We start from the raw sequence: 26,159 nt of genomic DNA, 5'->3' as shown, positions 1-26,159 counted from the left end.
TGCCCTTATTTGCAAGATGGACAAAGGACAAACACAAGTAAAGATTCAACAAGTTTATTAATAATAACACTATTAACCCTTAAATTACCCACATAAAACAAGAGGATACCCCAGATTCAAGTATACTACCCGTAAAGATGGCTTGGTTAAACCGCAGGCCCGATTCTCTGAGTCCCTCTGGTCTGTCGTCACGAAGGTGATTCTCGATGGCAGCTTCTTCCTTCCTTCCTTCTCTGGTCAGTCTTCCGAATGGTCACAACTGCCTCCCTCTTCGAGTCTTCGCTGCAGTGTGCCTCTGAATGTGTCCCTTTATCCCCAGCCTGCTTGCCTTTCCAGAAACTTCTCTGGCTTCCAGCCAATGAGGTCCCAGGAGGGGGTTCCAATACCCAGTGGGTTTCTTGATGTCTGCCTGACAAGACACCAGGGTCCGCCCCCCAGGTTTCTTGATGTCTGCCTGCCAGGACACCAGGGTCCGCCCCCCCAGGTGTCCATCTCCATGTTGTTGAACTTGTTAACAGGTAAGGTTTCTACAGGATCTCTTGGTGACGGAAAGTCTGGCCCGATCTGGGCTTCTAACAATAGACCGATGCATTTCAATGAGGTGCCATGATCTCCTGCTAAGTCTCAAGTAGAGTGTAACGACCTTTGATGGGTGGTTGATGGGTCAGGCCCAGACACATTTGTGTATTGTACAATTGGCCTGCCTGAGGTTTGACTGTGTTTGATTTCAAAATGCTCAATTCTTTAAGTTAGGATATCCAATTTTATCAGCCTTAAAACTAGGCCCTGTTTATATCACCACAGTGTGCAAGTCCACAGATCCTTGAAGGTGACGTCACAGGTGGAGAAGGCAGTGAAGAAGGCATATGGCATGCTTGTCTTTATAGGACGGGGCATAGAGTATAAAAGTTGGGGTCTGATGTTGCAGTTGTATAGAACGTTGGTTCGGCCGCATTTGGAATACTGTGCCCAGTTCTGGTCGCCACAAAGAACAAAGAACAATACAGCACAGGAACAGGCCCTTCGGCCCTCCAAGCCCGCGCCGCTCCCCGGCCCAGGATTGAATCCTGAATCCAGGATCCCCGCCCAATTTTCCAGCCTATCTACATACCAATATCCATCCACACTACCAGAAGGACGTGGAGGCTTTAGAGAGAGTGCAGAGGAGGTTTACCAGGATGTTGCCTGGTATGGAAGTGCTTAGTTATGAGGAGAGATTGGGTAAACTGGGGTTGTTCTCACTGGAAAGACAGAGGATGAGGGGTGACATAATAGAGGTGTATAAAATTATGAAAGGCATAGATAGGGTGAACGGTGGGAAGCTTTTTCCCAGGTCGGTGGTGACGTTCATGAGGGGTCATAGGTTCAAGGTGAGTGGGGGGAGGTTTAACACGGATATCAGAAGGACGTATTTTACGCAGAGGGTGGTGGGGGCCTGGAATGCGCTGCCGCGCAAGGTGATGGAGGCGGGCACACTGGGAACGTTTAAGACTTATCTAGATAGCCATATGAACGGAGTGGGAATGGAGGGATACAAAAGAATGGTCTAGTTTGGACCAGGGAGTGGCGCGGGCTTGGAGGGCCAAAGGGCCTGTTCCTGTGCTGTATTGTTCTTTGTTCTTCTTTGAGAGCGAGGAGGGTAGCCCACAAATAGAGAGGGATTGTAGACAGCGTAAGAGGGAGAATAGCCGGGTGATGGAGAAGGGGAGAGCTCAGACCAATGGTTTGAGATGTGTCTATTTTAATGTCAGGAGTGTAGTAAATAAAGTGGATGAGCTTAGAGTGTGGATCGATGCTTGGAAGTGTGATGTGGTGGCCATTACGGAGACTTGGGGACAGGGACAGGACTGGATACTTCAGGTGCCGGGTTTCAGATGTTTCAGAAAGGACAGAGAGGGAGGCAGAAGAAGGGGGGGAGTGGCACTGCTGATCAGGGATAGTGTCACAGCTGTAGAGAAGGTGGACGCCGTGGAGGGGTTGTCTACGGAGTCTCTGTGGGTGGAAGTTCGGAGCGGGAAGGGGTCAACAACTTTGCTGGGTGTTTTCTATAGGCCGCCCAATAGTAACAGGGCTGTTGAGGAGCAGATAGGGAAACAGATCCTGGAGAGATGTAGGGCTAACAGGGTTGTAGTGATGGGGGACATTAATTTCCCAAACATCGATTGGAATATCCCTAGGGTAAGGGGTTTGGATGGGGAGGAGTTTGTGAGGTGTGTTCAGGAGGGTTTCCTGACACAGCATGTGGATAAACCTACAAGAGGAAAGGCTGTACTCGATCTGGTACTGGCTAATGAGCCTGGACAGGTGTCGGATCTCTCAGTGGGGGAGCATCTTGGGGATAGTGATCATAACTCTATCTCCTTTACGCTAACATTGGAAAGAGATAGGATCAGGCAAGCTAGGAAAGTGTTTATCTGGAGTAAGGGGAAATATGAAGCCATCAGGCAGGAGATTAGAGGCATAAATTGGAAGGAGGTATTCTCGAGGGAAAGTACCGAAGTAAGGTGGCAGATTTTCAAGGAATGTTTGTCTGGAGTTCTACATGACAACGTTCTGATGAGACAGGGAGGTTTTGGTAGGTTACGGGAACCGTGGTGCACGAAAGCTGTGCTGAACCTAGTCAAAAGGAAAAGGAAAGCGTACAATTGGTTCAGAGAGCTAGGCGATGATGGGGATCCAGAAGAGTATACGGCTTGCAGGAAGGGACTTCAGAAGGAAATTAGGAGTGCCAGAAGGGGTCACGAGAAGGCATTGGCAGGTAAGATTAAGGAGAACCCTAAGGCGTTCTATAAATATGTGAAGAGTAAAAGGATGAGATGTGAAGGAATAGGACCTATTAAATGTGAAGGTGAGAAAGTCTGTACGGAACTGGAAGAAATAGCAGAGGTGCTTAATGAATACTTTACATCGGTCTTCACGGTGGAAAAAGACCTGGGTGGTTGTACTACGGGATTGTGGCGGACTGAGAAGATTGAGTTTGTCAACATTAAGAAAGAGGATGTGTTGGAAGTTTTGAATAGCATCAAGATAGATAAGTCGCCGGGACCGGATGGGATGTACCCCAGGTTACTGTGGGAGGCGAGGGAAGAGATTGCAGAGCCTCTGGCGATGATCTTTGCGTCGTCGATGGAGACGGGAGAGGTTCCGGAGGATTGGAGGATTGCGGATGTGGTTCCTATATTCAAGAAAGGGAATAGGGATTGCCCAGGAAATTACCGACCAGTGAGTCTAACCTCAGTGGTTGGTGAGTTGATGGAGAAGATCCTGAGGGACAGGATTTATGAACATTTAGAGAAGTTTAGTATGCTCAGAAGTAGTCAACATGGCTTTGTCAAAGGCAAATCGTGCCTTACGAGCCTGGTGGAGTTCTTTGAAAATGTGACTAAACACGTTGATGAAGGAAAAGCAGTAGATGTGGTTTACATGGACTTCAGCAAGGCGTTCGATAAGGTCCCCCATGCAAGACTTCTCGAGAAAGTGAGACGGACTGGGACGCAAGGGGCTGTTGCCTTGTGGATCCAGAACTGACTTGCCTGCAGAAGGCAGAGAGTGGTTGTAGAGGGTCTTTTTCTGAATGGAGGTCGGTCACCAGTGGAGTGCCCCAGGGATCTGTTCTGGACCCTTGCTGTTTGTCATTTTCATAAATGACCTGGATGAGGAAGTGGAGGAATGGGTTGGTAAGTTTGCCGACGACACGAAGGTTGGTGGTGTTGTGGATAGTTTGGAGGGATGTCAGAAGCTGCAGCGTGACATAGATAGGATGCAAGACTGGGCAGAGAAGTGGCAGATGGACTTCAACCCGGATAAATGTGTAATGGTACATTTTGGCAGGTCAAATGGGATGAAGGAGTATAATATCAAGGGTAAGACTCTTAGCAGTGTAGAGGATCAGAAGGACCTTGGGGTCCGGGTCCATAGGACTCTTAAATCGGCCTCGCAGGTCGAGGAGGTGGTTAAGAAGACGTATGGTGTGCTGGCCTCCATCAGTCGAGGGATTGAGTTAAGGAGTCGGGAGATAATGATGCAGCTTTATAAGACCCTCGTCAGACCTCACTTAGAGTACTGTGCTCAGTTCTAGTCGCCTCATTACAGGAAGGATGTAGAAGTTATTGAAACGGTGCAGAGAAGATTTACAAGGATGTTGCCTGGATTGGGTGGCATGCCTTATGAGAATAGGTTGAGGGAGCTCGGTCTTTTCTCCTTGGAGAGACGAAGGATGAGAGGTGACCTGATAGAGGTGTACAAGATGTTGAGAGGTATAGATCGGGTGGATTCTCAGAGGCTTTTTCCCAGGGCTGAAATGGCTGCTACGAGAGGACACAGGTTTAAGGTGCTGGGGAGTAGGTACAGAGGAGATGTCAGGGGTAAGTTTTTCACTCAGAGGGTGGTGGGTGAGTGGAATCGGCTGCCGTCAATGGTGGTGAAGGCAAACTCGATAGCGTCTTTTAAGAGACTTCTGGATGAGTACATGGGACTTAATAGGATTGAGGGTTATAGGTAAGCCTATATATAGGCCTAGGTAGGTAGGGCCATGACCGGCGTAACTTGTGGGCCGAAGGGCCTGTTTGTGCTGTATTTTTTCTATGTTCTAAATACAAATTGGCTACCTGTGCTCTGCAACATTGCGCCACCACAAATCATCATGTAGCTAGCATAGCACAATTGCTCAAAAGAGTGCACAAAATTCTGGACCTGCCACTGATAGAAGCATCACCCATCCACCCAGCAAATGCCTTATCTCAAGGCAGACAATTGGGAGCAACATGCCTGAGCCAGGTAGTTTTGCTGCGGACCTGTGGAATGGCTTGTGGCACAACATCCAACAACACAGCCAAGAATCAGCACTTGGTTGATGATCCCAGGTTGGAAATCCTAGGCTTTGACCTTCCATGTGGCAAATCGGTCAAACTGAATAGGTTTGCACTTGGACTCTGCTGCAACAATCTCTTTTGTTGGTGATTCACCCCTGTGCAACTGTGGTGAGGTGCTACCATGGTGCATATAATTGCCGTGCAACCATGGTGCATATAAGTGTGTGGTGATATAACCAGGGCCTAGTTTTAAGGCTGATAAAATTGGATATCCTAAATTAAAGAATTGGGCATATTGAAATCAAACACAGTCAAACCTCAGGCAGGCCAATTGTACAATACACAAATGTGTCTGGGTCTGACCTATCAACCACCCATCAAAGGTCGTTACACTCTACTTGAGACTTAGCAGGAGATCATGGCACCTCATTGAAATGCATCGGTCTATTGTTACAAGCCCAGATCGGGCCAGACTTTCTGTCACCTGTAGATACCTTACCTGATAACAAGTTCAACAACATGGAGATGGACACCTGGGGGGTGGACCCTGGTGTCCTGTCAGGCAGACATCAAGAAACCCACTGGGTATTGGAACCCCCTCCTGGGACCTCATTGGCCGGAAGCCAGAGAAGTTTCTGGAAAGGCAAGCAGGCTGGGGATAAAGGGACACACTCAGAGGCACACTGCAGCGAAGACTCGACGAGGGAGGCAGTTGTGACCATTCGGAAGATTGACCAGAGAAGGAAGAAGCTGCCATCGAGACTCACCTTCGTGACGACAGACCAGAGGGACTCAGAGAATCGGGCCTGCAGTTTAACCAAGCCATCTTTATGGGTAGTATACTTGAATCTGGGGTATCCTCTTGTTTTATGTGGGTAATTTAAGGGTTAATAGTGTTATAATTAATAAACTTGTTGAACTTTTACTTGTGTTTGTCCTTTGTCCACCTTGCAAATAAGGGCACCGGGGTAAAACCTTGGAGTAAGTAAACTGGTTGAAAGTATCTGAGAATTAACAGGTACGACTCTGCTGCAACAATCTCTGTGCAACTGTGGTGAGGTGCTACCATGGTGCATATAATTGACGTGCAACCATGGTGCATATGAGTGTCCTGACCTGTGCTTCAATGGCAGTCCCACTGCCCTACACCAGGCTGATGAGGAGGCTGCCAACTGGCTGAAGAATTTCACGTTTGACATCTAGCTGTTCATCAGTGCATACAATAGTAATAGTAGGGCTTAAATATCTCCCGTGCATCCAATGACCGGTAGTGACCCCAATGCTCAGTGTGGTCAGATCCAGTAATACACAGTTTAAGCACGACTTTCTCTTAATTTGTACACTTACGTAATTTTGTACAGCATTGCATTTGCTCTGTTGGTTGCTGCTAATTGTGATTTTGATGGTTCTACAGATGTTACATTACCTTGACACAATCTTTGCATTTGACAATGAGTGGAGCACTATCAGGACCTGCTGGTACAGGTAAAACTGAGACCACCAAAGACTTGGGGCGGTCTTTGGGTAAAATGGTGTATGTTTTCAACTGCTCTGAACAGATGGATTACAAGGTAACAATGTATATTTCTGCATTATGATTGTGACTAGAAAATCCAAACAGTAATGAACTTGTGAGTTGAATGCATTAAGTTAAATTTATTTGGAAATTGTCCTTGAACCCAAATTATCTGAAGTTAGAATGAGTCCTGTCCCAGTTTAAGTAGGGTAAATTAACCCACTTTCTGTCACTGATATCTAATCCTGAAAGTGCATCAGTGGACATTGGATGTTGACTGTCTCAGGCTTGATTGTGATGATTCCCACCTGTCCAATTGTCCAATGGCTCTGGCTGTCAAGACTATTTATGAAACGTCAGGAATAAGAGGATGGGAAAATACTTTATAGCCTTCCAGACTGAACATTGAATTCAACAACTTCAGGGCATGAATTCTCTCCTGCACCTCCACCCCATTTCCATTTATTTTATCGTATTTCATTTACCTAATTTATTTTTATGATTTTAACTTTTTTTATACTTTTTAAATTTTCATCCCTTCCATCATTTCATTTGTTCACTTTTTAAAATCTTGCTGTCCATCTTGTTCCTCCGCAAACCATCCCCCCCAACCCCATCCCACTAAGGCCCAAGAGTGTCTCGGGTTGCCCTTGACACTCTGCTTACTTTTGTTCTGCCATTACCACATTCTGATCTCTTAATGGCCGCTATCATCACCCTCCCAAGCCATGATCACCACAATTTACATTCCCTTTGTCTTTTTGTCCAGGCCATCTTTCTCAGTTACCCTCTCCCCCACTCACTGTATAAATCTCGTCCTATTTTCTTTGTCTTCAACTCTGACAAAATGTCATCCAAACTCGAAACGTTAGCTGTATTCTCGCTCCACAGGTGCTGTCAGATCTGCTGAGATTTTCCAGCATTTTCTGTTTCTCTTTCAGATTCCATTTGCTTTTATATTTATACAGTAATGTTGATTTGCTTGGTAAATAAATTGTGTTATCAAACCACTTTTTAATATTTTATACTACTGTTGACTTAGAGTTATGTTGTCACTGAAAGCAGTCAATAAATAATCAAATGAAATAAAAATTGATTTCTTGATTTAAAGAGGAGTTACAGGCATCAGGAGGGCAATACAATTGATCTTAATTGGTCTTGTATACAAGCCTAAATAAAAATAATCTACATCAGCTGGATGTCATTCTATCAGCTTACAAACTATGAGGGTAATTTTAATCTTTGGTGGGGCAGAAAATTGATGATGTATATAGATATTACATATTGTATGTTATAAACTTCACTTTAAATTCACGACCAACAGTTACTTAGCCAATTAAATTAAAAATTACCCCAACAATATTTTAGCTTGTATTCCTTGATAAATTTTAATCTTCAGCTTTGATCTTGATTCAACTCAGTTTTACTGCTAGAAACATAAATCAGTTATGTTTATTTTTTTAAATGTAATACTTACAGATAAGTAAGAATGTGAGAGCATCATTATCAGGATCAGATGTAAACCAAACAGCCCATCAAGTCTGCTCTGTCATTCAATATGTACATGGCTGATCTTCTGCTTCAACTTCACCTTCACCTTCCTGCACACTCCCTTGATTCCCAGAGACCAAAAATCTGTCTATCTCAGCCTTAAATATATTCAATGATGAAACATCCACAATCTTCTAGAACAGAGAATTCTAAAGATTCACAACGCTGTGAGCAAAGAAACTTCTCATCCCAGTCATGCATGATCAGCCACTTATCCTGAGACTTTGTCCCCTTGTTCTAGATTCCCCAGCCAGGGGAAAGAGCCTCTTGCCATTCCTCTCTCATTCTTCTAAACTCCAGGGAGTATTGACTCAATTTACTCGGTCTCTCATCTTAGGACAACCCTCATATCCCAGGGACCAATCTAATGAACCTTCACTGCACCATCTCCAATGTGAGAATATCCTGTGCACAGTACTCTAGATGTGGTCTCACCTGCACCAAGAGTACTTTATCTTGTATGCCAGCCCTCTTGCAATAAAGGCCAATATGCCCTTTGCCATTCTAATTGTTGCTGTATCGGCATGCTACCTTTCCATGATCCAAGTCCCTCTGAACGTCAACATTTGCAAGTTTCATGCCTTTTAAAAAATATTATGCTTTTCTATTCTTACTAAGAAATTGAATAACCTCACATTTTCCCACATTATAATCTACTCAGTTGGTTACTCGGTAGGTCACATTCTCAAGCTACAAGATGAAGGCAAGTAAAATCGTCGGCTCCAATTCACCCCTCTCTGATGAGCTCAATGCATTCTATGCCCATTTTGAGCAAGACACTAGCGAGAGCATGCCCTTCACCCCGGAAGCCTCGGATGAACCTGTATCTGAGATCACCATTGCAGATGTCGGAGCAGCCTTCTGGAAGGTCAACCCACAGAAAGCAACTGGCCCAGATCGGGTACCTGGGCGAGCACTCAGATCCTGCGTGGATCAGCTGGCGAGGGTATTCGCAAACACCTTCAAGCTCTCTTTACAACAATCTGAGGTCCCTATCTGCTTCAAGAAGACGACCATCATTCCGGTACCAAAAAAAAGCCAAGCAGCGTGCCTTTAACACTATCGTCCCATGGCTCTGACATCATCATTATGATGTGCTTTGAAAGGTTAGTCATGGCACAAATCAATTCCAGCCTCCTGGATTGCCTGGATCCACTACAGTTCACCTACTGCCGCAACAGGTTCACAGTAGACGCCATCTCCCTGGCCCTGCACTCAACCCTGGAACACCTAGATAACAAAGACACCTGTGTCAGTCCTATTTATTGACTGCAGCTCAGCCTTCAACACCATTATTCCTATGAAACTCATCTCCAAACTCCTTGGCCTGGGGCTCGGCTCCTCTGCAACTGGATCCTGAAATTCCTACCCCATAGACCGCAATCAGTAAGGATAGGCGCCATCTCCTCCACGATCATCCTCAACACGGGTGCCCCACAAGACTGTGTCCTCAGCCCCTTACTATGTTCCTTACTCACCTATGGTCAAATTCTCTTCCAACTGATTCTCAAGTTTGCTGATAACACCACCGTAGTGGGTCGGATCTCAAACAATGACGCGACAGAGTATAGGAAGGAGTTAGAAAATCTGATGAACTGGTGCAATGACATCTCTCCATCAATGTTAGCAAAACAATGGAGACAGTCATCGACTTCAGGAAGCATAGTGGAGATGATGTCCCTGTTTACATCAATGGGGCCGAAGTAGAAACGGTCGAGAGCTTAAGTTTTTAAGTGTCCAGATCACCAGCAACCTGTCCTGGTCCGACACTATAGTTAAGAAAGCCCACCAACGCTTCTACTTTCTCAGAAGACTAAGGAAATTTGGCATATCAGCTACGACTCTCACCAACCTTTATAGATGCACCATAGAAAGCATTCTTTCTGGTTATATCGCAGCTTGGTATGGCTCCTGCTCTGCCCAAGACCACAAGAAATCACAAAAGGTTGTGATTGTAGCCCAATCCATCACGCAAACCAGCCTCCATTCCATTGACTCTGTCTACACTTACGCTGCCTCGGCAAAGCAGCCAGCATAATTAAGGACCCCACGCACCTTGGACACTCTCTCTTCCACCTTTTTCCATTGGGAAAAAGATACAAAAGTCTGAGGTCATGTACCAACCGACTCAAGAACAGCTTCTTCCCTGCTGCCATCAGACTTTTGAATGGACCTACCTCGCACTAAGTTGATCTTTCTCTACACCCTAGCTATGACTGTAACACTACATTCTGCACTGTCTCCTTTCTCTATGAACAGTATGCTTTGTATCGTGTGCAAGAAACAATACTTCTCACTGTATACTAATAATGTGACAATAAATCAAATCAAAATCATTATAATCTGCCGCTTTGCTGCCCACTCACTTAACCTCTTTATATATCTTCTTGTGTCCTCCTCACAGCTAGATTTGTATCATCATCAAACTTAGATTCATTATTCTTGGTCCCTTAGTCTAAGTAATTAATACAGAATTTAAATAGCTCAGGCTCCAACCCTTCACCAGTCAACCTGCTAATCTTAAAATGTTTCTTTTATTCCTCCTCTTTGCTTCCTGTCTATTAACCAATCCTCTATCCATGCTAATATATACCCCCAATTCTGAGTCCTTACCTTTCATATTAATGTTTTGAGTAGCACCTTATCAAATGCCTTTTGGAAATCCAAGTATAAGAACATAAGAACATAAGAAATAGGAGCAGGAGTAGGCCATCTAGCCCCTCGAGCCTGCCCCGCCATTCAATAAGATCATGGCTGATCTGACGTGGATCAGTACCACTTACCCGCCTGATCCCCATAACCCTTAATTCCCTTACCGATCAGGAATCCATCCATCCGCGCTTTAAACACTACAAGTATACTTCATCTATTGGTTCCCTTTTATCTACCCTACAAGTTACATCCTTAAACAACTCTAATAAATTTGTCAAGCACAATTGCCTTTTGTAAACCAACATTCAACTTTGTTTGATCATATTATGATTTCAAAATGCATTGTTAATATTTCGGAATACTAGATTCCAGCAGATTCCCATCACTCCAGTGCTGTACTGGAGTAAGTGCTACACTGTCCAGAAATGCTGTCTTTCAGATAAGACAATAAACGAAGGTCCAATCTGCCTGCTCAGGTAGAAGGATAAGATCCCTTGACACAATTTCAATGAAGAGCAGAGAATCTATCCCTGGCTAATATTTATGCCTCAATTAACATTGCAAGAAAACATGGTCATTATCACATTGCTGTTTCTTAGAGTTTGCTGTGCACAAATTGGCTGCTGTATTTCCAACAATACAACATAGAAACATAGATGATAGGTGCAAGAATAGGCCATTCAGACCTTCGAGCCTGCATCACCATTCAATATGATCATGGTTGATCATGCACTTTCGTATCTCACTCCCGCTTTCTCTCCATACCCCTTGATCCCTTTAGCTACAAGGGCCACGCCCAGCTCCCGCTTGAAGATATCTAATGAACTGGCTCCAACAGCTTTCGGTGGTAGAGAATTCCACAGGTTCACATCTCTCTCAGTGAAGAAGTTCTTCCTCATCTCAGTCCTAAATGGATTATCCCTTATTCTTAGGCTGTGACCCCTAGTTCTGCACTTCCCCAACATCGGAAACATTCTTCCTGCATCTAGCCAATCCAGTCCCATCAGAATTTTATATGTTTCTATGAGATCCCCTCTCATTCTTCTAGATTCCAATGAGTATAATCCTTATACATTCTTACTCTTGTACTCTCATATTCTTGCTATGAAGGCCAGCATGCCATTAGCTTTCCCCACTGCCTGCTGTACCTGCATGCCAACCTTCAGTAACTGTTCCGCCATGACACACCGGTCACGTTGCACTTCCTCTTTTCCTAAACTACCACAATTCAGATAAAAATCTCCCTTCCTGTTTTTGCCACCAAAGTGGATAACTTCACATTTATCCATATTATATTGGATTTGCTAAGTATCTGCCCACTCAGTCACCCTGCAGCCTCTTAGCATCCTCCTCACAGCACACACTGCCACCCAGCTTAGCGTCGTCTGAAAATTTGGAGATATTGCATTCAATTCCTTCGTCCAAATCATTAATGTATATTGTGCATAGCGGGTGTCCCAGCACTGAATGCTGTAATAGAACATAGAACATTACAGTGCAGTACAGGCCCTTCGGCCCTCGATGTTGCGCCGACCTGTGAAACCAATCTAAAACCCTTCTAACCTACACTATTCCAATATTATCCATATGTTTATCCAATGACCATTTAAATGCCCTTAAATGTTGGCGAGTCCACTACTGCTGCAGGCAGGGCATTCCACGCCCTTACTACTCTCTGAGTGAAGAACCTACCTCTGACATCTGTCCTATATCTGTCACCCCTCAATTTAAAGCTATGTCCCCTCGTGCTAGCTATCACCATCCGAGGAAAAAGGCTCTCACCATCCACCCTATCTAATCCTCAATGTGACTCCAGACCCACAGCAATGTGGTTGGCTCTCAAACGCCCTCTAAAATGGATGGCAACCAGGGATGGGCTATAAATACTGGCCAAGATCCCAAAAATGAATTTAAAATTTCACTGTCATAAAATAAATGCCACTACAAAGTACACTTGAGAGAAAAGATTCTAAAATTTGTTAAATCCTTCCCTTGATTTATAAGTTGGAGTAAGTTTTGTTGTATTTTCATCAGCTGCATTTTGAAGAGTTCCTTCTGAAAGAACAGTCGCTGCACTCCGGCGCCTGTTCAGGTACACGGAGGGAGAATTTTAAGTTTCTAAGTTGATTTATTAGTGTCACAAGTCGGCTTACATTAACGCTGCAATGAAGTTACTGTGAAAATCCCCTAGTCGCTCTTAGTACGTAACCAGTGACAACTTTGATTGGATGTAATGTGACCAATGGAAACAAGATGTAAGGGTCAGCTGACCCAGTAAAACATGGAACCAATTACAGAGGGATGTAATAGTCAGCTGGCTCACTATAAATAAGGAACTATGCAGAATTGTGTTGAGCTTGGAGTGGCCCAGGGCGAGGCCCCAAGTTTGGAGTAATGATGTTTCTTTATGAAACCCTTCCTTTGATTTATAAGTTAAATCCTTACTTGAGAAAAGATATACTGGCACTGGAGGGGGTGCAGAGGAGATTCACTAGGTTGATTCCGGACTTCAGAGGGTTGGCTTATGAGGAGAGACTGAGTAGACTGGGACTATACTCATTGGAATTCAGAAGAATGAGGAGAGATCTTATAGAAACATATAAGATTATGAAGGGAATAGGTAAGATAGAAGCAAGGAAGTTGTTTCCACTGGTGGATGAAACTAGAACTAGGGGGCATGGCCTCAAAATAAGGGGGAGCAGATTTAGGACTGAGTTGAGGAGAAACTTCTTCACACAAAGGGTTGTGAATCTGTGGAATTCCCTGCCCAGTGAAGCAGTTGAGGCTACCTCATTGAATGTTTTTAAGGCAAGGCAAGGATAGATAGATTTTTGATCAGTAAAGGAATTAAGGGTGAGCGGGCGGGTAAGTGGAACTGAGTCCACAAAAAGATCAGCCATGATCTTATTGAATGGTGGTAATACCCTACACATCACTGCATGCCACTCTGAAAAGGACCCGTTTATTCCCACTTGCTGCTTCTTGTCTGCCAAACTGTTCTCTATCCACGTCAATACATTATCCCCAATACCATGAGCTTTAATCACTAATCTATTGTGTGGGACCTTGTTAAAAGCCTTTTGAAAGTCCAAATACACAGCATCCACTAGTTCACCCTTGTCCACTCTGCTGGTCACATCCCCAAAAATTTCCAGAAGATTTTTCAAGCATTATTTCCCTTTAGTGAATCCATGCTGACTTGGACCGATCCTGTCACTGCTTTCCAAATGCCTAGTTACTACATTTTTAATAATTGACTCCAGCAATTCCCCACCACCGATGTCAGGCTAACCGGTTTATAATTCCCTGTTTTCTCTCTCCCTGCTTTTTTAAAAAGTGGGGTTACATTAGCTACCTCCCAATGCACTGGAACTCTTCCAGTGTCTATAGAATGCTGGAAATGATCACCAATGCGTTCACTATTTCTAGGTCCACTTCTTTGAGTTCTCTGGGATGCAGAGCATCAGGCCCTGGGGACTTATCCGGTTTTAATCCCAGCAATTTCCCCAATATAATTTTCTGACTAATAAGAATTTCCTTCTGTTCCTTCTTCATGCTAGACCCTCTGTCCCTTAGTATTTCTGGAAGGTTATTTGTGTCCTCGTTAGTGAAGACAGATCCACAGTATTTGTTCAGCTGGTCTGCCATCTCTTTGTTGCCCATTAGGAATTCACCTGATTCTAACTGTGAGGGACCTACATTTCTCTTCACCAGTCTTTTTCTCTTCACACATCTATAGAAGCTTTTGCAGTCAGTTTTTAATGTTTTCTGCAAGACTACTCTTGTATTCTGTTTTCCCCTTCTGAATTAAACCCTTTGTCCTCCTCTGCTGGATTTTAAATTTCTCCCAGTCCTCAGGTTTGTTGCTTTTTCGGGCCAATTTATATGCCTGTAATAACTCTACGGAGGCGAAAGTCCCGTCACCAAGTTACTTTATTTACACCATACATCTGGACACAGCCAGCTCTCCAGTTGCTCCCTGCTGAATGCAGGTTGGGAGTCTGACACACCTGTTTTAAATAGGGAGCATGAAGCTCCCTGATTTAACCATCAATTCAGACTTATCAGGTATGTCTTTTCACACCAACCAAATAAACGAACTCAAATTAACTTAGGGACAAATTAAAAGGGGCAGCTCCCCAAAAAGAAGGGGGAACAGCCCGAACCAAAAACAGTCGAAAGGAAACTTAAAACATCAACAGACTTATCAGGTAGTTCATACTCAAGCAAGCCAACCTCATTAGCCTGGCTGAAGTCATCACAATGCCTCCTCTTTGGCTTTAACATTATCCCTGATTTCCCTTGTTAGCCATGGATGAGCCACCTTCCCCATTTTACTCTTACGCCAGACAGGGATGTACAGTTGTTGAGGTTCATCCATGTATTCTTTAAATGTCTGCCATAAGACATAGGAGCAGAATTAGGCCACTCGGCCCATCGAGTCTGCTCCGTCATTCAATCATCCTGATATTTTTCTCATCCCCATTCTCCTGCCTTTTCCCCATAACCCCTAATCTCTTTATTAATCAAGTACCTATTTATCTCTGTCTTAAAGACACTCATTGACCTGGCCTCCACAGCCTTCTGCGGCAAAGAGTTCCATGGATTCACCGCTCTCTGGCTGAAGTAATGCCTCCTCATCTCTGTTTTAAAGGATCGTCCCTTTAGCCTGAGGTTATGTCCTCTGGTTCCATTTTTCCTACTAGTGGAAACATCCTCTCCACGTCCACTCTATCCAGGCCTCGCAGTATCCTGTAAGTTTCAATAAGATCCCCCCCTCATCCTTCTAAACTCCAACGAGTACAGACCCAGAGTCCTCAACCGTTCCTCATGCGGCAAGTTCTTCATTCCAGGGATCATTCTTGTGAACCTTTTCTGGCCCTTTCCAAGGCCAGCACATCCTTCCTTAGATACGGGACCCAAAACTGCTCACAATACTCCAAATGGGGTCTGACCAGAGCCTTATACAGCCTCAGAAGTACATCCCTGCTCTTGTATTCTAGCCCTCTCGACATGAATGCTAACATTGCATTTGCCTTCCTAACTGCCTGCACATTAACCTTAGGAGAATCTTGAACAAGGGCTCCCAAGTCCCTTCGTGTTTCTGATTTCCTAAGCATTTTCCCATTTAGAAAATAGTCTATGCTTCCATTCCTTCTCCCAAAGTGTATAGCCTCACACTTTTCCACATTGTATTCAATCTGCCATTCCTTTGCCCACTCCCCTAACCTGTCCAAGTCCTTCTGCAACCCTGCTGTAGTGACAACACAGAATCGCCAAGCAGAAACTGATAGCTAAGTTCTGCACACAAGGATGGCCTCAACCGGGATCTTGAGTTCATGTCACACTACGTGTAACCCCCATCATTTGGCCTGGGCTTGCAAAATTCTACGAACTGTCCTGGCTTGAGGCAATTCACACCTCTTTAATCTGTGTTTATCCCTCTCTCCACTTGCATTGTCTGCACCTGTAAAGACTTGATTACCTGTAAAGACTCGCATTCCAACCATTATCTTGCAATTGAGGCCTTGTCTACAGATGCCCTGTTTGTGAATCCAAGTCTCCACTCATCTGATGAAGGAGGAGCGCTTCAAAAGCTCGTGATACCAAATAAACCTGTTGGACTTTAACCTGGTGTTGTGAAACTTCTTACAATGTCCTCCCTTACTATTGCATTAATCTTCTCTTTAACCAGCAACGCTACCCCACCCTCCTTTACTTTCCGTCTATCTTTCCTGAATATTGAATACGCCTGGATGTTGAGTTCCCATCCCTGGTCAGCCTGGAGCCAGGTCTCCATGATCCCAATTACATCACATCATCTCCGTTAATGACTGCGCAGTTAATTCATCCACCTTATTACAAATGCTCCTCGCATTGAGACACAGAGCCTTCAGGCTTGTTTTTTTGGGGCTTTTATTGCTCTCTTGGAACTATGATGTAATGCTGCCCTTTTTGATTTTTGTCTTTGGTTTCTATGCTTTCCACTTTTCCCCTTACTGCCTTTTGTTTCTGTCCCCACTTTACTGCCCTCTGACTTACTGCATCAGTTCCCATCCCCCCACTACATTAGTTTAACACCTCTTGACAGCAGTCACAAGAGCGACTACTGTCAAGAAGCAGAGGTAGTTTTAAATTATCTATGTTTGTATTGTTGGATATTAGAAATAAGATTTAAGTGAGTTTAATTTAGTGTTTCTGTGTAAGAAAAGGTAAAATTCTAGTTAGATTAATGTTAAACAAAGGTGTTTGTGTGTATGAGGATTTTGATTTAATTTCAGACCGTGCCTGTCCTTGGAGAGTTTATAATGTGAAAAGCAAACAAATATAAAGAAAGACTGAGCTGATGCCTAGCAACCAGAGGCCTCCTTAATGTCAGGAAGGATTTTTGAATTGAGTTTTAACTGGGCCCAAGGCAGTTGGAGCTAGGTAGTGAGAGAGAAGGCAGCTCTCTCAACTCTGCCAGAAGCATAACCATGGAGTAACGGGCAAGAAAACAAACCCCAGAAATGAAAAAACAACTAGTTCTAGGAACCAGGGAATGAACAGAGAAGTTCTAGGAATAATTAAGTTAAAGGAAAAATTGAACCTTGAACAAGCTGAAAAGATTATGAAAACAGCAAGATTTTAAATGGTTTTGGCCATAGCTTGCTTGTGCTTAGAAATCCTTTAAACTTTTTAATGCATGTTTGGCCAGTTGCACAGAAACAAGCCAAAGATTTACCCTAATTAAAGAGAAGACTTTCCATAGTTCCTTTCATGATCCTGGATGACCCAAAGTGGTTTACAGTCAATTAAGTATTTTGGAGTAAAGTCACTGTTTTAATGTTTGAAACGTAGCAGCCAATTTGACTTAGCTCTTGGGGCTAAAGGGATCAAGGGATATGGGAGGAAGGCGGGATCAGGATATTGAATTGATGACCAGTCATGGTCATGATGAAAAGCCTAATGGCCTACTCCTGCTTCTGTTTTCTACGCATGTTCCGATGTATTTGTTCGTAGCAAGCTTCCATAAACAACAGTGATAAATATGATTTTTATGACGTTGATTGATAAATATTGGGCAGGAAAATAAGGATGACCCCATTGCAGCTACCTAAGAGAGCATACATGTCCTCCATTGAACTTCCCATCTAAAAGACAGCATTTCCTCAGCATGGCACTGGAGGGTCAACCTAGATTTTTGTGTTCAAGTCTCTGGTGTGAGACTTGAACCCAAAACCTTGTGACCCAGAGACCAAGGCACAGCTGGTACCCCATGGTGTATGCTGTGTAATTCTCTAGATGCTTGCTTGTAGCTATGATGACTGCAAGATAAATTATGTATTGGATATGACTTGAGAGTGATTGTTTCATGCAAGTTTTTAAACATTTTTTGTACATTAGTCCATAGGAAATATATATAAAGGTCTCGCACAAACAGGAGTATGGGGATGTTTTGATGAATTCAATCGAATTTCAGTGGAAGTTCTTTCAGTTGTAGCTGTACAAGTCAAAACTATTCAAGATGCAATTAGGAACAAGAAAAACCGGTATGCAGTGTTTCATACATGTAATTGAAGATCCATTGATCTTAATCTTGTATTAATGTCTTTTTTTGAATCAATAGATTTTATTTTTTAGGAGAAGTTATTGAACTGAAACCTTCAGTTGGTATATTCATAACCCTAAATCCTGGATATGCAGGGAGAGCAGAGCTTCCTGAAAACCTGAAAGCCCTCTTCAGGTATGTAGATATTATTGAGTTATGAAGTGTAATGTGTTACTTTAAAGTTTACCTTCATATCTCAAATTCTATGACATATTATTGGACAGTAGAACAATGACTGAGAAGGTTTCCACCTAATGTCTAATAATCCACATCTCTGTTAACAACCTATGAAATCTTTCGTTACACCAATAAAAGTCATTATTAGCAAGTGTGTGAACTCTCAGATGGATCAATTCAGAAAACGTAATATTTTTATTCAAACACTATAAATTCCTTATATTTGTTTCCAATATGCTGAAGTTGAATTTGCTATGTTTGGAAATTGTGGTTGGAATTGAATGATTGCAGCAGTGGACCCGTTCATTAGTTGGGAAGCAGGTGGCGTCTTCTGGCCATTCCAAGTCCCTTTTCGCCTCCTACTTTATTTTGTGCCAATAAGGCAATTACGTGGTTGGCGTTGGGATCCTTGTCATGGTCAGGGGAATTTCTCATCTCTGGGAGCTGGCGACAAATCTAGCACTGACACCACCACCGGCAGAGATGGCTTCTGCCTGACTGCAGGAAGCCAAAGATGCAGGATCATCGCTGGAGTCTGGAGTGGAGGTAGTTGAAGTGGCCTAACCAAGATCAACTGGGGAGGTCTTGGTGAGGGGAGAGAGAGATTATGGTTTTAAGGGCAGGTGGAGATCTTTTTCCATGGGAGGCCCTTGCCACTGGTAGGTCTCTCTTTTGGGTATGGGCTGAATGATGTGTAGTGTGTTATTAATAGGCACAGGTCTGCCTGTACCCTTTCCTGCACTGCACAAAATGGTGCTGAATGGAAATCGTCGCAGGATATCCAGCTGTCCTGCTCGCTTACCTTTTTGTTGCCATTTGGTTCCTTTAAGGGACTGCAAAATCTGGCTGCATGTGTTGAGATAGTACTTGAAATCACTAATGATATACTCAGCATAGAGGCTGGGAGGAAACTAGGGAGAGTATCTTGATGACAACATGGGATTGTTCTTGGGGGCATTGTACAGAACAAGAATTTTAAAGGAAAGTCATGTGGGGTGGTGGGTGAGATGGTAAAATGGTGAGTTGCTTGAGGAAGAGAAGGTTATGAAGTCATAGGATGAAAGAGCAAAGTGTGAGTTGGTTATGAGGGCCACATCTCTATTGTGGCAATGATTGGGGTAGAATGGTAAAAAGTACAGCCAGTTGGGCTGGCTTTGGTAATACTTAAAATGTTGCCACCATGAGCCCTTTATAGAATATACTTGATTTGCATTCCATTAACATCAATGGAATGAAATTTGGGTGAGTTCTATCAACCCATTAGTTACCCTTGCAGTAGCGAAGGTGAAAATTTACCCCAGATGTTGTCAGAGAAAACTTAAATTGTCTTAACAGATGAGGGGACCAAGAATATACCACAAGGGTAGACCAAATGTGACTATGAAGGCAAAGGAGGCAAATTTATAATAAGGCACTGTAATACCCGCATTGTGGCAAATATGACTGAATCTAACAGAGAAAAATGTCACAAAATAAGAGTTGAAGAAGGATGGAGTGATCAAAGTTAATGAAAAGACAAAGAGAAGTGGGAGCTGCATGAACAATGGTTTATTATTTCCACCTTTTTTAATGTATCTTTTATAATTTATACTTGTCAGACCTTGTGCGATGGTGATCCCAGACTTTGAGCTGATCTGTGAAATAATGTTGGTGGCAGAGGGATTTATAGATGCTAAGCTGCTTGCGAGAAAATTTATAAGTCTCTACACACTTTGCCGTGAGCTGCTGTCAAAGCAGGTAATATAGATCTTACAAAGGAAAAAACTTGCTCGTCAAACAGCTATTTTTTCCTTCATTGATTTATTTCCTACTTAAACTCATATCTTCTTGTAGGATCATTATGATTGGGGCCTTAGAGCTGTAAAATCAGTATTGGTGGTAGCTGGCTCCCTGAAGAGAGGAGATCGAAACAGGCCTGAGGAACAGGTAATTAGAAGCTGCATGTTTAGCTTTTGGTACAGGACATAAATTTATGACTTAACTTTCCTAATAATAATTCAGAGGAAATAGTTTTGATGAACTCAATCATAGGCAAAGTTATATACTGAGGCCTGGTTCTTTACTACTGAGGCAGACAGCTTGAGTTGAGCAATTTCACAGCTCACTGCACCTAAGTGGAGAGGCCTTAAAATGCTATGCTTTTTATTTGGGCAGGTGTGGGATAGAGTTGGGCTCACCACCCTCGGAAATAGATTAGAGGCAGTCACAGAAATGTCTGGTTGCCAAGGTGGGCTTGTTAAAAGGGTTGTCTCAGTTCTCTGGGACTTTGTCCCAGTTGTATTAAAAGCTGTTAGGCCCCCTCACCTTCACCCATCATATCCACACTCCCCATAGCCTCTTATATTGCCCATGCCAACTCATGATTCAGCCCACCCAAAGGCCCCTTATAGTCCCCATGCCACCTCCATACCATCTTATGACTGCCACCCACCACCATGGTCCCTTATACTCACAATACGAACTCATACTCCCACATCCCCCATGGCTCCTTATTGCCACCATGCCAACTCATGCCCCACGCCTACTCCCACTTGCTCCTCATGCCCTCCATGTCAACTCATGGCCCTTCCCTCCCCATTCACCCTGTATACTCTACCTACATAAGCAAGACCCTACAGTAACAATGGGTTGTTTGGAATTGCTTAGAAAGAAAAAACACCCATTCACAAGTAAATTTTTGAACAAGAAATTGCTGTTCCTACAAGTCTATATGCATGCCAATCAAACAGATGGTTAAAATAACAATAGCAGAAGATTTATTCATTCATGGCTGTTAATCTTGTGCAAATAAACATTAAGACATTGACAAAAGGGATCACAGAAAAAAGCTTATTATATCTACAGAAAGGTATTAATCAAGCAAAGTTAACAGTTCTCTCCAAACATTCAATTTTGATAATCCTTTTATGAATCTAGGCTCTCAGCCAAGTCTCTTTATGCTCTCTTTAGCAAGACATCAGCAGCCCCAAAATGGTTGCCAGCCTTTGTTGCTGGCTCCAAGCAGGTAGCTCCCACCTCCCAAAGTGGTTGCCAGCCTTTTTTGCTGGCACCAAGCAAGTAGCACCAAGCAAATTGGATATATATGTTGCCCTTGGATAATTGGGGTATTTGAATTTTAAAATAGTATTGTGAGAATGCGCAACTGAGGCAACAAGTCATGACCTGGAATTCATCTCGGTTATCAGATTTCCCATCCTTCAGTGAAAATCTGGCTCAGGCGTGCAGTAAAAGCCTGACTTGGGGAATGATTAGAGAGCATCCAATCAGTGGTGATTTTATTGCATACTGCACAACTTTGCCATCATCATGAGAAGCTAGTCTTGTGAGCAGCTGAAAACCAAGAAGAGGGGAAGGAAGAGGAGGAAGGGTAAATCCAACCTGGAAAACTCCTTTCTGGCTGGGCTTTCTGTGAGTAATCTATCCAATTGCAAAACCAGCAAATGCAACTTCCATTTATCCCTTTACTAATAGTCCCTTTTCTCTCCTCTGTCATTGATATGAAAACATCTGTGAGGCCACAATGCAAAACTAAATATTCCAAACCAAATTTATACCATGTTCTATTGCATACAAATATAAACTAATCACCCTTGTGCATTCTCTTAGTGCCCATCTTCTGTGTGTTTGTGTGTTCTAGTGCTTCTACAGTAACCATAATAAAGTTGGCATGCATAGCTGGGTGGGAGTGGGCAGGTCTTTTTTTAAACACAGCTGGTTAAAAGGCAGGAAGAAATGGATGGGATGTCCTTTGTGGGGTGCCATGTGTGCACTGGGTGCACTGCCCCCAAAATGTTATCCCCAACTTTGTTCCTCTCCACTGGCTCCAAATCATCCCCCCCCCCCCCCAACCATATCCCACTCACCCCCTCCGTCGGCTTCCGAATTGCAACCTTACCTAAAAGCAAGGAACCTACTTGGCTCCAGGATCCATTAAAGTTTTGCATGAGCCTGCTTGAAGTTGCAGCAAAGCCCACTACTGAGTGCTGGTACTACAGGGGCTGATAGAGCTGCCAGCCAATCAAGGGCAGGACTTTCTTCACTGAGGGTGGAAGTCCCACTCTCTGACTGTTTAGCAAGCTGGCAGCACATTATGACTGGGGCCAGGGCTTTTTTAGGTCCATCAGTTGTCAGCCAATCCTTACAACAACTGGCGGCGGGAAGGCATAAGCAATACGCATCCCACGAAATCCAGGGAAGGTAGTGGAGGATGGAAACTTTACAACCTTTAAAAAATATTTGGACGAGCATTTGAAATATCAAACATTCAAGGATATGGGACAAGTGCAAGAAAATGGGATGAGCGAGTTTTTAGTGGTAGATATTGTTGGTGCAGACTCGATGGGCCAAGCGGCCTTTTCTGTGCTGTATGATTCTATCTCTTGCATTATCTTTGCTATAATAAAATGTCTGATTTAAAAGGTTATGGGCAAGATTTTAATTCATTCAAAATCTTCTCACTTGCATAATTAAAATTGGGTCGAATATGTTTCAATGTTAATAACTCGTTAAGCTCAATATTATTCACCTAAGCTTTTTTTCTTATATATGCCTAATTTTGCACTAAAATGTCCATGTTCCTGAAATTCAGCCTTCTCGAATACAATCAGCATAATTGAGAAGAAAAGTCAGGCTTTTCAAGAGCATGCATTAAACTGATAATGGCTGCCTTACTGTTCTTCTCTGTTGGAAATAAAAGTAATGTAAAAGGAATCAATGTTGTTACACATATTACGACTCATGTCTAACGTTAGTTGATCTGTTTATCCAAGGAAAGGATATAGAAATGAACATAGATATTTCAGTCATCGGTTTTAAATTTCTGAAAGATTTATATATGTACAATCAAGGACATAGTCTACAACAGGTTGAGTTTAACAAACCATATGGTCTATAATTGTTTAATTATGCAATAACTTTGTTAACTTACTATATTTGCTAAAATGTTATTGCTCTGTTACTGTTTTATAGTACTGTTGCTTTATTCCAGGTCCTAATGCGTGCTCTGAGAGATTTTAATCTACCAAAAATTGTTACCAACGATGTCCCTATTTTTCTGGGTCTGATTGGTGATCTTTTTCCGTCATCGGAGGTACCACGCAAGAGAGACATAAATTTGGAACAGATGGTGCGTCAGTCCATTGCAGAACTGCACCTGCAGCCAGAGGACAACTTCATACTAAAGGTGGAAATAATAGCTTTATGCTTAGTTTATCATAAATCTAAATGAGCTGATTAAAGGTTGTAATGTTCACTCTTATAAAATGTGTATCAAGGCCTGAATTTCTAACAGCTGTCTAATGTTTTTACATGAGCATAAGTTAACAAATATTCAGTCTATATTCGAACTACCATATCTGTCCCGTACATTATATCTAGGCAGCAGGATAAAAACTTCTTTTGTTTCTTAGTTTGTATAATCATCATTTTGATAAAAATGTCCGTTAAGTTGCTTCTAATATTGGTAGAAGCAATTATATGAAAGAGACATGTGATATTTCTTTAAGTGGGCTTTCAATGCTTTAAAAATAAAGCTTTAAAAATAGTAAAAGTGCACAATAAGCTTAAAGAATTTTTAGCCTTTTTTGACAAACCTATCCCTGAGTCTCCCTTCTACACTTGTAGCCACTTTCTCATATTTTTGATTACCCATCCCCAGTGCTCCCAAATTCTGCAGCCAGACTACCATGTTCTGTCTGGATTTCTTCCAAATTAAATGCTCTCTGGTGTTTCTACTCAACTCGATGCTCTCTTTGTTAATTGCATATTAATTGTATTTAATTGTATGCAGGTGGTGTGCATTAACTGGGAATTCACTTATGCTCTGATAAATGTAAGCAGACTTGAAACTGTGGTTGTTGGGATCGGAGGTGTGTGTTTATAATGTGATTCTCCGTAAATAAATGATTATAAAACTGTGAAAAGATTGGCTCCAATTCTACCCTTCATCACCTAACTTTCTGAAGTATGACATGTAGAAGAGAATGGTAGTCTAAAGGTGAACATTGGAAACTAAGAAAAGCGTTTCTGACAGAAAACTAAAATCCTAGTAGCATAGTGGAAATGACAGAAAGCTAGTGTAACTTTTAGGTTATGATTACCTATTGGAGTCTGAATCATGAGACCTGTGGAAGAATGAAGTAGATATGTGAACAAGGGTTAACACCCCATCCAAAAAGAAAATAAGGAATGGCCTTTGTATTGTCACTTCCTACAAGAAATCAGAAGTAAAGTAGTTTGTGAGATGGAAAGTGATGAAGCTTTGGGCTTTAGAATTGATGGATGAAAATGACAAGAAGGACAATCAGTTAAATGCCTCCGAGGCATAAGTAGAACTTGATAGATTTCAGAAACTGATGGTTATTCCATGGAAGAATGCTTCATGGATTTTAACATATTGTATAAATCATTGATGAAATTCAATTTGGGGATCCCAGCATCAGTAGTAGTGTTTAAATTATTGGATCGTGCTTCAGTGTCTCATATGGACAGGTTACTGATTCCAACTGGTGTCCAGTTCTCAGAAGAGGAGACCTGGTTGAATCAGATGTCTGTAGCCTTAAAAAGAATTCATGAGGAAACTGTTAATTCCTTCAGCCATCATGAAACAAATGAGACATTCCATAATTACACAAAGAATAGAAGACTCATTGGGCCCGATTTTACCATTTTGATTCTAAGTGCTGAATCTGGGAATGTTTCAAATCTGACTTTTAGACCTGTTCTCAGGTGCCCCCATACACAGTCTGCCTGGAAAAAAAATCAGTCATTCCGAATCATGCTGCAAAAGCCTGTGGGTGGGGCTTAACATGCCCGAAACACTGCAGCTCCGATCGGAGCCTTCAACTGCACATGCGCAGTAACAAATATAGAAAAACGCTCCCCTGCCACATCGTTCCCAGGCTGCATAAAGCCTTCCCCCCGGCCCCCAAAGACATTGCTCCACCCTCACAACATAACTGACCCCCTTATCCCCCACCCCACTGCCACCCAGACCGATCGTGGCCCCCTGCCCCCCCACACATTGCACACAGAATGATAGCGGACCCCCACTTCCCCCCACCGATCGCAAGCAGATTGGCAGCGGACGCCTCCTGCCCCCCCTACCAGAAAGCCATCTGACCCGTCTCCCCTCCCCACCAGAGAGCATCTGACCCACCTCCCTCCCCTCCCCCACCAGAGAGCCATCTGATCCGCCTCCCTCCCTCACCTTCCTCCCACCCCCAACCAGAGAGCGATCTGACTCGCCTCCCCACACCGATCTGACTCAGAGGGCAGCTGGAAGCCCTGAAGTTACCTCCTCAGAAGTTGGAACACCCTAATGGGATCTTTGCGGACCATGTCTGTTTCGCGCCAAATCTGGAAGTGCCGGTAAGTTTGGACGTGCAGCCTATTAAGGCAATTTAAATGCACGCAAATGCATTTAAATAGATGTCACGCCCATTTTGGGCGCGGTCCAGACGGTGGCCATTTTCGGCGATTGGTAAAATGGGAACAGGTGCCGAGGCGGGCACATATCGTGCTACTCGCCTCACGCCCGACTTTACCAAGTTTTCGTGCCTGAAAACCGGTGCAACGTGATGGTAAAATCGGGCCCAATCGTTGCCAAATTTCAAAATTGTCCTGATACTGGATGCAGGCACCAATACAATGCAATGATGAAGGACAGGAAGAATAGGATGAAAGCAGGAGAAGACAAAATTAAAATAAAGATAATGGACAAATGAATCCCACGGGTGCCCAATGAACAGTTAATAAGTGATCCCGGTGTGATTTGAAGTATTGAAAGTCTTACTCGTGACTTTATCATGGATCTAAAGGCATGGGACAAAAATATTTTCATTCTACATTTTTGTAGAGGCAA

General features: G+C 43.2%; 1 protein-coding gene across 1 annotated transcript in view; it reads left to right on the top strand.

Annotated features, from left to right (window-relative positions):
• The window catches only part of dnah9l (dynein, axonemal, heavy polypeptide 9 like), a 509,143-nt gene that overhangs the window by 187,069 nt on the left and 295,915 nt on the right, over positions 1-26,159 (top strand). Inside the window, exons 33-38 of the mRNA XM_078227708.1 lie at positions 6,226-6,382; positions 17,917-18,062; positions 18,140-18,256; positions 19,897-20,035; positions 20,132-20,224; positions 23,286-23,480. Coding sequence (XP_078083834.1) covers positions 6,226-6,382; positions 17,917-18,062; positions 18,140-18,256; positions 19,897-20,035; positions 20,132-20,224; positions 23,286-23,480 — 847 coding nt within the window. The remainder of the gene's footprint in view (positions 1-6,225; positions 6,383-17,916; positions 18,063-18,139; positions 18,257-19,896; positions 20,036-20,131; positions 20,225-23,285; positions 23,481-26,159) is intronic.

This window comes from Mustelus asterias, chromosome 14 (genome assembly GCF_964213995.1).
Source record: "Mustelus asterias chromosome 14, sMusAst1.hap1.1, whole genome shotgun sequence".
Classification (NCBI taxonomy): domain Eukaryota; kingdom Metazoa; phylum Chordata; class Chondrichthyes; order Carcharhiniformes; family Triakidae; genus Mustelus; species Mustelus asterias.
Note: the sequence above shows the minus strand (reverse complement) of the source record. Positions and strands in the feature narration are given on the sequence as shown.